Raw genomic sequence first — 16,007 nt, 5'->3', positions numbered from 1 at the left:
AACTGGATGCCTTGGTTCTAACTTGGAAAAAAAACTGAACTCTGTTTTGCTAAATGATTAAAAAACATTCCAGTAACATTAAGAACACTGCAGTGTTAAAAGTATGCAAATTATTAAACAAATGGCTGGCATTTATAGGGCATATATTATAGGCCCAGCACTATGCTGTATACTTTAGATATCTTAGTTAATTTGCTCTCTAACCCCATGAGACAAAGATTATTCCTATTTCACATGTCATAAGAAAAAGACATCTAATAACAGTTAATTTCCTAAAATTACATATATAGGAATCATGACAGTCATGACTCTAAAATCAGTATTCTTTTTATCATACCAACAGATTTCAGACTTTCTGGTTTCAAGACCACATTAAATTGTTTAAAATTTTTCCTTACTAATTTTAAAATTACAATAAACTCATTACATGATAATATAATTTTATGAAAAACATAATTTCAATTTTCCAAAACAAATTAAAAAAAAATGATGAGTGGTACAATTTTAAATTCTTTAATTAAAAATTAAAGTAAATTAAATGTCTGACTTAATAGAAAACAGCTGGGTTTTCATAACTAAATCCAGATTCAGATGACATGCAATTAAAAGAAAAAAGAGGAACATTTTAATAGCCTTTTCAAATAATTAGATGTATTCTTCGATACAACACCAAAACTTATTAAGTGGTCATTTCTTAATGGACTGTTGCCATGTGAAATCTAAAACCATATCAATAATTTTTTTGTTTTGTGACACACCAAAATTCATTGGTTTCACTTGCACTTTGAATGAATCTTTACTGATGCATGATTCTGTAACATAATGGACTGATCAGTCTAAAAAATACTGGTTGACTGAGTCATTCAGATCTTCCATATGTCAACACATTTCACTATATAAAATTTTTTAAATCACATTTAGTAATATTACCAATATGGCCAAAACAGTCTTTAAATACTAAGAAACTGTCAAGCTTAGAGTGACAAAGACAAGTGTTTTAAATTCTTTCATCTCAAATTGAACTTCTTCCATTGGCAGCAAAGACTACCAATTGTTTTCCTTGAGGTCCTAGGTTTACTTTTCCAATTTCCAGGAAATGCATCCCAAATATCCAAATTGGAATAACCATAATTTGTGTGTAAGCTGTTTTTTCAAATAAAAATAGTGTTGCAGGACAAAAGCAGCCAGTTTGGCTTACAACTCAAAATGCACAGATGTTTTCCCTTATTTTCTCTTCAGTATGTAGCAGAAAAGCATGCATAATCCACATAATGTCTCAAAGAATATAAAAAGCATGTACTCAAGATTAAGACTTTAAAAATTAACAATTTCTACAGCTTCAGCAAAGACATTGTGAAATTGGCTTCCCCACCCCCGCCCCACTTCAAGTACAGGCAGTGAATAATACAATGACTACTAGCAATTCAGTGCCGTAATTCATGCTAACATTCCAACAATTTTACCCACCACTGCTTTTATACCATCAGTGAAAATGTCACTGCAGTGGAAAAAAAGGCAAACAATGACTTTGTATTATTACAAAAATAATTCTGACTTCATGTGCCCCCTAACCAGGGAGCAAAACAGGAAATTATATGTTGGGACGATCCCCTGGAGAAGGGAATGGCAACCCACTCCAGTATTCTTCCCTGGAGAAGCCCATGGACAGAGGAGCCTGGCATGGGGTCTCAATGAGTCAGAAAGGACTGAGTGACTAACACAGACACACACACACAACCACCAAAGCTCCAGCTTCTACAGATACTTTCAAGTCTCATCCAAGCAAGCAATAAAAAGGGAGAATCTTAGTATTTTCTCTCATGAATGGCAGTATAGGGAGGGGAGGTTAGGGTCTGGGAAGACATCAGGGATGAGAAAAATAAGAGCAGTTACTTAAAGAAAATTAGGGAGCTGTTTTCTAGAAGAAAAGAATTTCAGGTAGAGAATTGCAAATATAAAGAAAGGTACCATGTTCAAGGAATAGGAAGAAGGCAAGTATGACTGGAACAAGGCAGAGAGTGGTAGGAGATGGGAAATGAATGGTACTTTACTACTGAAATTCATACATGTATATTACATTCAAAATATCATCAACTCTTAACCAGCTCTACCTTCTCATTATTTCTAGTTACCCCATTTATTACAATGGCATGTTAAATTGATCCATGCCCATCCAAGTTTCTTTTCTGCTTCATATAGCAGCCAGAAAGAGCCTTTTAAAATCAGATCATGTTACCTGGCTGCTCAAAATGCTCAAATCACTTCCTATGTTGAGTGAAGTAAAAGCAATGAATGGTCTACAAAAAGTCCTGCATGCTTACATGCCCCACCCCAACATATCAAAATTTCCCATCTCCTACACTCTCTGCCTTGTTCCAGTCACACTTGCCTTCTTCCTATTCCTTGAACATGGTACCTTTCTTTATATTTGCAATTCTCTACCTGAATTTCTTTTCTTCTAGAAAACAGCTCCCTAATTTTCTTTAAGTAACTGCTCTTATTTTTCTCATCCCTGTTGTCTTCCCAGACCCTAACCTCCCCTCCCTATACTGCCAGCACTCTTTATCTTCACCCTGCTCTATTTTACTCTTTAATATTTATTATGTTGTTGCTGTGTCAGTTGCTCAGTTGTGTCCAACTCTTTGCAACCCCATGGACTGTAACCCACCTGGCTCCTTTGTCCATGGAGTTCTCCAGGCAAGAATACTGGAGTGGGTAGCCCTTACCTTCTCTAGGGGATCTTCCGGACCCAGGAATTGATCCTGGGTCTCCTGCAATGCAGGCAGATTCTTTACCATCTGAGATACCAAAGAATATTACCATATGTTTATTAGTTTGTTTACTATTTATCTTGCCCCATTAGAATCTAAGCTCCCTGAGAGCAGAGATTTTGTTCATTTTGTTCACTGCTCTAAGTAACCCCAGAACCTAAAACACTGTTTATCACGTTATCAGGAGCTCAGTATATTATCAGTTAAATGAAGGAATGAATGAACCAAAAAAATGGCAGCGGGGGTGGGGTGGGGACTATAAAGAATCATTATGGAGCAAGCTAGGTTGCTTCAGTCGTGTCCGACTCTTTGTGACCCTAAGGACCCACCGGGCTCCTCTGTCCATGAGATCCTCCAGGAAAGAATACTGGAGTGGGTTGCCATGCCCTCCTCCAGGGGAATCTTCCCATGAAGAACCATCAGAATAGTGTTAAAATCTGTTTTTACTCTCCAAAAAAGCATTTTACCCAGGACAATGCAAGTCTCCACATGACTCTCTATGAAAGCCAATCAATGTCCAAAAGGATGAGCAACATAGCACTGGTGGCTTTATAGAATTCAGCACTATGCTGATTAAGAGAGGATGGATTAACAAACCTGACAGATATCTAGACCCAAGAATCCAAATGCATTTTGTTGTTGTTGTTCATATACCTGGACGGTTTATGAAGTTATTGTAAACTGGAATATACCACTAACCTGAAATTGAATTTAACATGTATTTAGTTGGAGAAGACTCTTGAGAGTTCCTTGGACTGCAGGAGATCCAACCAGTCCATTCTAAAGGAAATCAGTCCTGGGTGTTCTTTGGAAGGAATGATGCTAAAGCTGAAACTCCAGTACTTTGGCCACCTCATGCGAAGAGTTGACTCATTGGAAAATACTCTGATGCTAGGAGGGATTGGGGGCAGGAGGAAAAGGGGATGGCAGAGGATGAGATGGCTGGATGGCATCACCGACTCGATGGACATGAGATTAAGTGAATTCTGGGAGTTTGAGTGAACTCAGGGAGGCCTGGCGTGCTGCGATTCATGGGGTTGCAAAGAGTCGGACACGACTGAGCGACTGAACTGAACTGAGGTGCTTAACTTTATCTACTGTTCCCCTCAGAAGGTTTATCTAGTGAACTCTTTTTAAAGTAATTTATTCCTTCAGATTTTTCCTTCTTTTGGATCTCAACTAAAAGATAAAAAGGAGGAAAGACAGAAACAACTGAAAAATATATGCAGAAAAACAAAATCCAAATTAGAAACACCCCAAAACAAACAAAAGTGATGACAGTATACAACAGGTATGAACCGAGTTATACCAGTAGTAGACTAAAGATGACTTACAGGGGAGAGACAAATAAACCTAACCTTGTAGCAAACTGATAGGCAGTATAAATTCAAGTATCAGATAAAACCTCAAGTGAATGAAGTTCTATCTAAACCTCAAAAACTAGAGTGTCCTCTGCTGAAAGGTACATCATAGCAAATGTGAGAGCAAGGTATTTATATTAATTGCTACTACTATGATATGAGCCTTCAACATTATGTTCAAGTACAGTCTCCCATATAAGAAAATAATGCCCCAAGAGATAGATATTATTATATCTACTTATTTCAGCAGTTAAATAGTATAATTGCATAAAATCCAGTTTGTAGAGAAGCATGGTCTCAAACTCAGATCTAATACATAAAAAATGCCTTCTAGTTTTGCAGACGGAGAAAGCAATGGCAACCCACTCCAGTACTCTTGCCTGGAAAATCCCATGGATGGAGCAGCCTGGTAGGCTGCAGTCCATGGGGTCACGAAGAGTCGGACACAACTGAGCGACTTCACTTTCACTTTTCATGCATTGGAGAAGGAAATGGCAAGCCACTCCAGTGTTCTTGCCTGGAGAATCCCAGGGACGGGGGAGGCTGGTGGGCTGCCGTCAACAGGGTTGCACAGAGTCGGACACGACTGAATTGACAGCAGCAGCAGCAGCGGTTTTGCAGATAATCTTTGGGATATCAACAAGACTAACAGGCTCAAAAGCAGATGAAACGCAACCAACCACAGAGTTAAACCTCACATATCCTGGTAATGAACAGCATTCATAATCTTTAAACAGTTAGAAAAGAAATCATTTCTCTTTTTCCTACACTCATTTGACACGCTTCTGTCTTGCTCTAAAACTGACCTTCCATCTCTCTCCAGATAAAACAGATGACATATGAATATGAACAGGAATATATACTCTGTCTGCTCAACCCCCAACCAATTTTTGAGAAACTATACTCATTTTCTAGAACACAAAGCATTCTGACAATTACCTTGTACTCTTTAGATTTCTATGACTTAAGAACATCATTAACTTGGAACCAACATACTCAGTTCTCCAGTAAGTCCTTCCGAATTGTCATGCCTCATTGCTGATGCCCAGGACACATCATCATCAGTAACTGCTCATTTCTGCTTCCTTTTTTGCCAAGTTGGAAGGTCAGACCTTCCTACTTCTACCGTCATTCAGTGAAAGTAGGTCTCCAGCATATCCCAGTTTTAAGCAACAGTTCACATTCTACAATGCTAATGATGACGGCATTGGGATGCACAGTCATTTAACCCCAGGACAGTCCTATCTGGTCAGAGATATACACACAGGAAAGGTAAAAGGAGGGCGGTCATATTTATATAATCATGAAGATTAATTAATCAACTCCACAGATCAGTGGAGTGACAGATTTCACAGCCAAATCAGCCTCATACCCAGTGTCAGTGCTGAAAACTTTAATGGATTATCTTGGGCTTCCAGAAACCACTTTTTTTAATCCGAGGAAAAATGAGGCATGTCTTCCAAAAAACAAAATTCAGAAAAGACTACAAAACATGAGAACCAATACAAAACCACTAGTGTTCATTTAAAGATGTGCCTCTTGACTAATATTGCTCACCTGAGACTTCAAGATTTTTTTTCCCATGCAAAGTTTCTCTTTATAGTCGCCTCTTCTCAAACAAACAACATATTGTGCATCACCCCTCATGAACGTTAGGGACCAAAAACAGAGAATAGTATCAAAAGGAAGATCAATTTATACAGAATAAGTCAAAATAAACATATTGCATGGGCACCAAACAGATTATCCTATTGCCTCCATATTCATGTGTACATTTTTAAACTTTCTGAATGTAAGATATTTTAAAATTTCTGTCTGAAGAAATTTGCCAGCCACCAGACACAAGCTGACCGTTTCGTTATCACTTCACGGAGTCACTTGCATTGGTAGGAATAGTCTCAAAATGAATTTTATCTTGAATTTGAAATCTCTAATCACTCTGTAAAACAGCTTCAAGAAGATTACAACTCAGTAAAAAATGAAAATTAACTGTGTATAGAGAAAATGGCTTGTCCCATGCCAGATAATGTAATTGAAGGCAGTACAAACTGCCAAATCTCTCAGAATAGATCAAAATTTTTCCATGTCTAGGAAAGGATGGTTTAAGCAATTCATAGATCAAGGATATTCATCACTTTAGCACCTAAACGCTTTTGACTAGTTTCCAAGATAAGGTGCTTAACTTCCAAAGATATTTAACTCAATTAAGGGGGAAAAAAAATACAAGTTTAGCAAATAGGAAATGCAGTCAAAATCAAGAAAGTCTTCTATAAACTTCACAATCATTCTCAGTTCTAAAGCAGAAATAAAAATCATTACCACCAACTGTAAAAAAAAAAAAAAAAAACAAACCCAGCACGTTAACATGATGCTATCTTTAAATACCAATGGCAAAAAAAAGTCAGAAAAATCTTTACACTCAATGTAAAAAAAAATTATATTTAAACTTTAATCCTATACTTAAAAAAAAAGTAGTATAAAGCTAAAGATACACTAATGACATAGAGTTGAATCAATTTTTGTATGCTTAATGTATCTTTTTCCCCACTCAAACAAAACTGTTACTAAATATACCATGAGTCAAAATCATTGCCATTTCTGAACACAGTATATAGATATTATGATTGTTACTGTATTTAACTATATTTCAAGCAATATGTTTGGATCCAAATACAATATTCCCCAGTATAAATGATGGCTCAGAAAAAGCAATTCAAACTAAACTAACATTTTTCCACAAAAAAAAAAAAAAGCTCTATCCCTGCCCCTATTCAATTTGACAATAACTTATAAATACACACACAGACACATACACACACACCCCCCCCCAAAGAAAGTGTTTCAATTCCAAGATCACTAAAACTGAAAGAGCTAATGAATAGTGAGCTATACAGTGACCAAATTAGGATCCAATAATGGGTGTCCTGTGGTAAATCTGCCTGTCAATTCAGGAGAGGCAACAGATGCAGGTTCAATCCCTGGGTTGAAAAGATCCCCTGAAGTAGGAAATGACAACCCACTCAAGTATTCTTGCCTGGAAAATTCCATGGACAGAGGAGCCTGGAGGGCTACAGTCCATGGGGTCATAAAAAGTCAGACACAGATGACCACGCACTATCTACTATCTGTAGAATTCAATAAGCTTTCAAGGTAGATAGAATAAAGGATCGAGACTAACAAGATAAATATTAATAAATGTAAAGTTCTGTTTTGAGGTTTAAAAAAAAGTACAAGAAGAGATTAGAATAGCAAGACAACCACTTCAGAATAAACAACATTTTTAAAAATTCACATATTATTTCACTGTATTATTTAATGTGTGCTCTTTAGTAATACACATTACTAAATGTGTATCACTTGGAGCAATAAATACAATGTCTTTGCCTTTGTTTATGAGCCTACTATAACTTCAACACAAGGTTGGTTCCTTCCATCCTCAAAGGAAAGACTAAGCAACTAGAGTGTCACTAAAAGATGACTAAGATCTTCATTTACTTATTTAATACAGTTTTATAGTATTCACTATGTTTCAGGGACCATTCTTAGCACTTTGTAAATCATGTCCTATGAAGAATGGATACAGAAGTTAGGAATGTTTAACTTCAAGATAGGAAGGACATGATAGCTCTTGCTTGTAAAGTATCTAAAGGGCTATCATGTGGACAAGGCAGTGCATTTATCTGTGCCATTACATGAAAAAGAAAAATAACAAACAATAGTGAGAGATCTCGGCTGTACAGAAAATCTCTGAGAGCTGTTTAATAACATTATCTTTCTATAGGTACTAAATGAGAAAATATATATCAAAGAACTCTGCCATAAAATGCCACATACACATTATTAAAACTGACTTCTTTGCAAATTAGTGGGTCCTGATTAACAGAAAATTTACAGAGGTTGATCATGGGCTTTGAAGCCCTCACTGTTAGTTCAGTTCCCCATTTTGGAACTTAATACTAAGTATGCAACTTTGGCAAAGTTTCCTTGTGCCTCAAGGCTTCAGTTTCCTCCTTTAAAACAAGAATAAAACTATCTGCTTTGCAGGGTTATTGTAAGAATTAAATGTGATAATATATGTAAACATTTAGCATAGTGCTGACATGTTCATGAAACTATGATCATCATCATCATCATCATTATATTATGGAAGGAATGTCAAGTCAACATACAACTATGTCCTATGATGTGGTTTAATTGTATGGCTCTGCTATGCACCTGAATGAGTAGATGATTCTGCTATGTATTTATCATGTTTTAACAATCCAAATATAATACATAGCTTGTTTTTGTTGGGCAACTTAAAATGCCTTTATCTTCTGTAATTTGAAAGGGAAAATATTCCAAAAAAAGTTAACGAAATATCCAGGTTAGTAAACTCTGAAGAGTAAAAGTAATGTAAACATAGTAGGGAAATTATGCAGCTATAAGCAAAAAGATTGAAGAAGTAGCATATTAAACAGAAATGGGCTTCCCAGGAGGCTCAGTGATAAAGAATCCACCTGTGGAGCAGGGAACACAGGTTTGATCCCTGGGTTGGAAAGATCCCCTGGAGAAGGAGATGGCAATCCACTCTAGTATTCTTGCCTGGAAAATCAAATGGACAGAGGAGCCTGGTGGGTTACAGTCCATGGGGTCACAAAGAGTTGGACATGACTTAGCAACTAAACAAGAACAATGTTAAAAGCTACTCTTTCTAAGAGTCTTCACTGTAGGAGATGAGAATGTATCTGTATATTGCAGAAAACGATAATTACAGTGTCCACCAGTATATGAAACACTAGTTATAGTCATGAAAAATGTCAACAATGTCACTGTTGGTAGGAATGTAAATTGGTGCAGCCATTTAGGAGAACCGTATGGAGGGTCCTTAAAAAAACTAGAGTTAACAGAAGATCCTTAAAAAAATTAGAGTTAATAGAGGATCCAACAATCCCACTCCTGGGCATATATCCAGAAAAGACAAAAACTTTAATTTGAAGATAAATGCACCCCAAAGTTCACAGCAGCATGATTTACAATAACCAAGACATGGAAATAATTTAAATGTCCATGGACAGATAAATAAATAAAGAAGATGTGGTATATATAGACAATGGAATATTACTAAGCCATAAAAAAGACTGAAATAATGCCATTTGCAGCAACATAGATGACCCTAGAGATGATCAGTCTAAGTGAAGTAAGTCAGAGAAAGACAAGTATCTTAAGACAGCACTTATATGGGGAATCTAAAAAAGTGATATGCACCTCCCTGGTGCTCCAGCGACTAAGAATCGACCTGACAGTGCAGGGAGCATGGACTCCATCCCTGGTCCAGGAAGATTCTACACTCCTCAGGGCAACTAAGCCTGTGTACCACAACTACTGAGCCAGTGCTCTACAGCCTGTACTCCATAACAAAAGAAGCCACTACAATGAGAAGCCTAGGACAGCAATGAAGACCTGAAGTGAAGTCATTCAGTCTTATCCGACTGTTTGCAACCCCATGGACTGGAGCCTACCAGGCTCCATCCATGAGATTTTCCAGGCAAGAATACTGGAGTGGGTTGCCATTTCCTTCTCCAGAGGATCTTCCTGACCCAGGGATTGAACCTGGGTCTCCCACATTGCAGGCAGACGCTTTAACCTCTGAGCCACCAGGGAAGCCCATAATGAAGACCTAGTGCAGCCAAAAATTAATGAATTCAAATAAATAAAAAGTGATACAAATGAACTTACTGACAAAACAGAAATAGACTCACAGACATTAAAAAAATGTATGATTACCAAAGGGGAAGGGGGGGGGGGGGTAAAAAATGGGATAAACAGATGCATACTACTACATATGAAAGAGATAACAAGGACCTACTGTATAGCACTTTCCCCTGATGCTGGGAAAGACTGAAGGCAGGAGAAGGGGATGAGAGAGGATAAGATGGTTGGATGGCATCACCAACTCGATGGACGTGAGTTCGAGCAAGCTCCACGAGTTGGTGATGGACAGGGAAGCCTGGCATGCTACAGTCCACAGGGTCGCAAAGAGTTGGACACGACTGAACTAAACTGAACTGTATAGCACAGGGAACTATATTCAATATCTTGTAATAATCTAAAACAGGAAAAGAATCTGAAAAAAATCAAAAATATGTGTGCGTGTATATATATATAAAACTGAATCACTCTGCTGTACACCTGAAATACTGTAAGTCAACTATACTTCAATTAAAAAAAAAATCAACAAAGGGCAGCTAAGTACAATGCAAGCATTTAGTATATCAAAATGATTTTTAAAGAGAGTTTCAATAGACTATGGAAAAGAGTTTAAAGGTATTTAGGATTCTAATTACTTTGAGCAGAATTTGTACTTTAACAAACCAGCTCTCATCTGCTAGATGACAGACATGCAAGCTCAATACTCCTGCAATTCAGTACCTTCTGTGATCAATCAAAAAAATCAGCTCTAACATCATACTATCATATTCAGTCAGTCATAGTCACCTCTAGCTTCTTTCAAAGGGAATCATCCCTCAAAAAGTTTCAACTTTTTTCAGGTATATTTCAATGTAATGGAACCCTTAAATGGCAATATTTTAAATGCAATGGCCATAAGATAAACCTTTTATACAGCTACTATGAAGATCAAATCTGAAAACATTCTAAACATTCAAAGCTACACTAGATCTCCCACTAAAAACCGTTTCCCAAAGGGTTAAAATATAATTACTATCAACAAACAATATGATGTTGTTGCAACAATAGTAAAGTAATTAAATAAACTTAAGAATGAAAACCTGGGTGCAACTTTTAGGAACATTTTGGGGGGGCTGATTTTTAATAAATGACAGTAATATTACAATATTGTAAATTCAGAATACAAATGCAGTTGTCAGAAAATTATACAGTGGAAATCTTACTCTTTTTTTTAACGTCAGTTTTTGCCCTAATTGTAGATAAGAAGCCTAGAGTCCAATGGAATTAAGGAAGCTTATTCAACAGGCATGTATTTCATTAATGTGTTATCCTATTTTGAGAATAGAATTGAGTGTGTTCTAATTGAATGTATACAATTCTCATGTTCAGTTAAAAGCGAACTATTAACGATATTTGCCAAGTACCCAGTTTAAAATGGCCTGTTTATTAAATGCTGAAAATATCAGTGTTTACATTAGCTTTATTTTACTGTGGCTTAAATCACAGTAAAATAAAGTCAATCATATTATGACAGTCAACTGATAATCACATTATCACAGTCAACTCAATCACATTATGCTTTTAGAAGAAACCGAAAAAAATCAGCTAATAAGTTAAAGCAAACAATAGAAATACAGTCCTTGAATAACAAATGACACTACATGTTGTCATGTAGGATATGAGGAAGTTACTATGAAAAATCATAGTACTATTTCTCATCACAGGTCATCAAGTAATGTTTTAATTACTATCAGCAATTATCTATGTGAAATAAGTGTAAAACTCTAATCTTTGCTTCAACAAAATCTTAGCCCCTTGGAAGTCACTACTTGCTCTAGGTATCAAATGCCAACAAATTGGTACTGTTGCTTTCAGAAATCAAAACACTTGCAAAAGTGTAAACACTTTGTATCAAACCAAGCTTCCTAAAAGCAGAAGGATAAAGAGAGAAATAGCCTGATGGCGTGTAGAAATCATAACCAGTTGCAGCCAGGTTGGGTTCTGTACCTGGACAATAAAGGGAAGTGGACAATTTATATGTTCAAAATTCAAGATCCCAAGGGTGGAGAGGGGGCAGAAAAAGAAGATACAATTCAATAAACAAGGATGACGACCAGGCTTGATGAGAGGCAGTCTAAAATTTCTTATTGTCAAGAATCAACTAAAGCCCCGACTCAAAGATATAACAGCTTCTAATAGTTTGAAGATGGCAAAGAAGAAACATTCCTTTGCACCCACAAGAACCAATCCCCAGACCACTGGCATGCTATTACATGATTTACGGGCATTTGGCTCGGATGATGGGCAAAGGAGAGGAAAGAAGAGTCCGATAGAAGCCTAGGATGTATAGAAACCTAGGATTTGAGAGGCCTGAGGAGGCGCAGGCTCTGGAAGGAAAGGTGGACGGGGCGAGCACTCCTCACCGTGATTATCTTTCTGCCCGATATTGTGCGTGCGGATGAGAGAGGACAGTCTCCTCACATCCCCCTTGAAGACGCACTCGTGGACCGGGTAGTGTGCAGGGCAACCGCCTCCACCTGCGACGACAGCAATGGGGCTGGTGCCCGCTAACAGCGCCGGGGACTGGGAGATGGGAGTCGCGGAGGAATTGTGCAGCGGCAGGGCCGGGGGGCCGGGGGGATTGGAGGAGGCCGGGGCTGTCTTCAGCTGTAGCCGGTGGTGATGGTTACTGAAGATCTTATGGCAGGCTCTACCGCTCTTGCCGCTGCCGCCTGTGCCAAGCCTGCCTCCTGTAAAGGTGCCGCCGAGGGCAGCCGCCGCTTCCTCATCCCCAGGCTCCAGCAGGTCCCCCTCTTCTTTGCTGGGCTTGTGGTCCCTCCGCAATGAGCGGATCTTCTCCCCGGTCATCGCCGCCACGGGCAGAGAGGGAATCCAGGAGGCTCACCGCTGGCGACGAAGCTGGCGCTGCGGCGGCACAAGGCGATTAGAGCGGTGGCCAGGATACTCCAGCGCAGCATGAACTCCCAGAGCGCCCCCGAGCCCAGGACAAACGCATCTCCCGGAGGAAGAAGAGCCGGCTCTCGCCTAGGCACGAAGGGACGCGCGCTCGCTTGGGGGAGCTACAGCTCAAGTGCCCACGACACTAGGATTCCCGTCCCCACCGCCGCAGCCGCCGCCACTGCCTCAATCCGAAAAACAGGGCACGGCCATCTTCCCCTAGCTTCTCTCGCGAGAACTCCCCCGGGAGGGAGGAGAGCGGAAACACCGCGATAAGTGAGCTGCCTGCCCCCGCCCTCGCACGTTCTACTCGCAGAGTTGCGGGACGCCGGCGCCTACCAGGCAGCCGGTTTCGGCCCCCCAGCTGGAGTCTCTGAACTAAAAGAGGAGATCCAGCATTCCCGATGGCTGCGCTTCTTGTGGGAAGTCTGCAACCTGAGCCTGTGTTTGAGATATTCGATGCACCTTATAAACAGTGACTTAAACCCTGAGACCTCCAGGCTTCCCGGAGATGAGTGCAGAATGACACCCAGGCACACAGGATATGATGTCAGTGAAATGCACAGGACACCCATTCAATAAGCATTTGTTAAGCATCTACTTCGTGCCATACATTGTGTTAGTGTGTGTATGTGTCATTAGAGGAGGAAAAATAGTCAAGCACTTGAGCACAAGATACAACTGCGAATGAAGTGGATGCAAAGAGTTGGGATGAACGGGAAAAAAAAAAAAGGAGAGGCAAATTTTAGTGCTGAAGTGTCAAATCACCACAAAAGTTTAGAAACTGACCTTGGAATCAGGCTAGTCAGCAGACAGAGAGGGTAGGTCACTCAAATATTCTGTGGTTAGGTTAGGATTTCCCTTCTTGGTGGGAAGTTCCATTACTTACAAGGTTGTAACCAACTTTCTATCAAAAGTGAAAATTAGGGGGGAAGGAAGGGTGGGAAGTCGGGTAGGAAAATGCCCTAGATCTCCTGGTGTGGTGCTTCCCTTGCCTGGGGCTCAACGTCATAACAGGCTCCGCATAAATGGATGGATGGCCCTACCTTAAAAGAAAAAGTTGTCATTGTGTGATCCTCCATTTATAACACAAAGCAGAGTAGTATTTTTATATTTAAATGTAAAAACAAAAAAATTATATATATGGGTGTGCAGATAAATCTGTGTTTTCTCTTTAGGGAGAAAAAGCCAGTCTGGTTATGGGGAACCCAAATTTGAGACTAAGCAGTCTGGTTTGGAGATGGCAATGGCACCCCACTCCAGCACTCTTGCCTGGAAAATCCCATGGACGGAGGAGCCTGGTGGGCTGCAGTCCATGGGGTCGCTAAGAGTTGGACAAGACTCAGCGACTTCACTTTCACTTTTCACTTTCATGCACTGAAGAAGGAAATGGTAACCCACTCCAGTGTTCTTGCCTGGAGAATCCCAGGGATGGGGAGCCTCATGGGCTGCCATCTATGGGGTTGCAGAGTCAGACACGACTGAAGCAACTTGGCAGCAGTAGCAGTAGCAGCAAATATTTGTTGGATGAATGAATTTCGGGCAAGCGTCAGAGTTAAAGCATGAGGAGTGCAACTTGATGGCAAACAATACTAGTGTAATTGAAATATCACTGGACTAATTCATGGCCAACCTTGACCTAGTGTCACATTCTAAAGGACATAAATCTCACTTTAACAAAATAACTAAAGCTGTGGGGAACTGAAGGGGAGAGGAGTTAGCAATGTCCTAAAGATCTTACTTTGTTTATCTCTCCAAGGTCCTATTTACCCTGACAGCTGCTTCTCTCAAGTGTCTTCTTTCTTAAACCAACTTTATCACTACCTCCATAACATCCCCAACCCCCACCAAAAGTAACTCCTACATAATACATTATGTAAAACACAAGAATCAAAATTATATAAGATAATGTCCATCTAGTCAAGGCTATGGTTTTTCCAGTAGTCATGTATGGATGTGAGATTTGGACTATAAAGAAAGCTGAGCGCAGAAGAATTGATGCTTTTGAACTGTGGTGTTGGAGAAGACTTGAGAGTACCTTAGACTGAAGAGAGATCCAATCAGTCTATCCTAAAGGAAATCAATCCTGAATATTCATTGGAAAGACTGATGTTGAAACTGAAACTCCAATACTTTGGCCACCTGATTTGAAGAGCTGATTCATTTGAAAAGATCCTGATGCTGGGAAAGACTGAAGGCGGGAGAAGAAGGGGATGACAGAGGATGAGATAGTGGGATGGCATCACCGACTCAATGGACATTGAGTTTGAGTAAACTCTGGGAGTTGGTGATGGACAGGGAGGCTTGGTGTGCTGCAGTCCATGGGGTCGCAAAGAGTCAGACACGACTATGCAAATGAACTGAACTGAATTGATAGAAGAAGAAGTTATTAATTCTTATCTGGAGGAAATTAAAGTTGCATGATCAGAAAACCTTTCTGGAGGAGGTAATGTCAAGACCGGGTTTTAAAGAATGTATAGGAGTTCCCCAACTGGGCAAGAGGAAAAAATATTATAGGTAATAATAAAAGTTACAATAATATCATAGCTATCATTGAGAGCTTAACATGTTAGGCATTGTTCCAAACAAGTTCTGTAACTATTTTATTTAATCCTCACAACAATTCTATGAGGTACTTTCTGTCCCTATTTTACAGATGAGACAACTGAGGCACAGGAAGTGATGCTTTAAATGCTTGAATAGAGATAAAGAGAATAGTATGGGTAAATATAGATAGAATGATATTTGAGAATCACTGGAGCATAATATGTCAGGAAAAGTGGTAAATGACACTAGAAAGGAAAGCTGAGACTTGATTACAAGGAGCAATGAAACTTGGACTATATATGCTAGGCAGTAGAGAGTTTTCAAAGGATTTCAAATACATTAAAGTCAGAATCACTTAACACTATAATGTACAATCAACCAGTATCCCAAAGATAGGAGATTTTACCAATTTTTCCAGCTTAATCTCCTCCCACTATGCCAAAGTGATTCTTCACTCTAACCAAAGCAACTTGTTGACAGTCCTTATCTGCTCTTATGCCTCCATGCCTTTGAATATGCTCTTCCACATATCCTGAATTCATTTCTATTTCACTTACCAAAATACCTTATTCAATCTGTAAAGAATTAGTTCAAATTATATCTCTTCTTCGCATAAGGTTTTTTGTTTTTTTTTTAACTTGGCATAGAATTCAGGGGTCCAGGAAATTGTATTGAATGAAACCACTACATAAAATTCAGC

General features: G+C 39.1%; 1 protein-coding gene across 3 annotated transcripts in view; it reads right to left on the bottom strand.

Moving 5' to 3' along the window:
* ANKRD13C (ankyrin repeat domain 13C) overlaps positions 1–13,011 on the bottom strand; it is a 91,669-nt gene extending 78,658 nt beyond the window's left edge. For 2 of the 3 annotated variants that reach the window (XM_025288459.3, XM_044944857.2), the window contains exon 1: positions 12,226–13,011. In XM_025288459.3, the coding sequence (XP_025144244.1) occupies positions 12,226–12,670 (445 nt within the window). In that variant the 5' untranslated portion in view covers positions 12,671–13,011. The remainder of the gene's footprint in view (positions 1–12,225) is intronic. The other variant, XM_006077618.4, reaches the window with a different exon arrangement.
* Positions 13,012–16,007: the final 2,996 nt, after the last annotated feature.

This window comes from Bubalus bubalis, chromosome 6 (genome assembly GCF_019923935.1).
Source record: "Bubalus bubalis isolate 160015118507 breed Murrah chromosome 6, NDDB_SH_1, whole genome shotgun sequence".
Lineage (NCBI taxonomy): Eukaryota > Metazoa > Chordata > Mammalia > Artiodactyla > Bovidae > Bubalus > Bubalus bubalis.
This window is presented reverse-complemented; position numbering and strand designations above follow the sequence as displayed.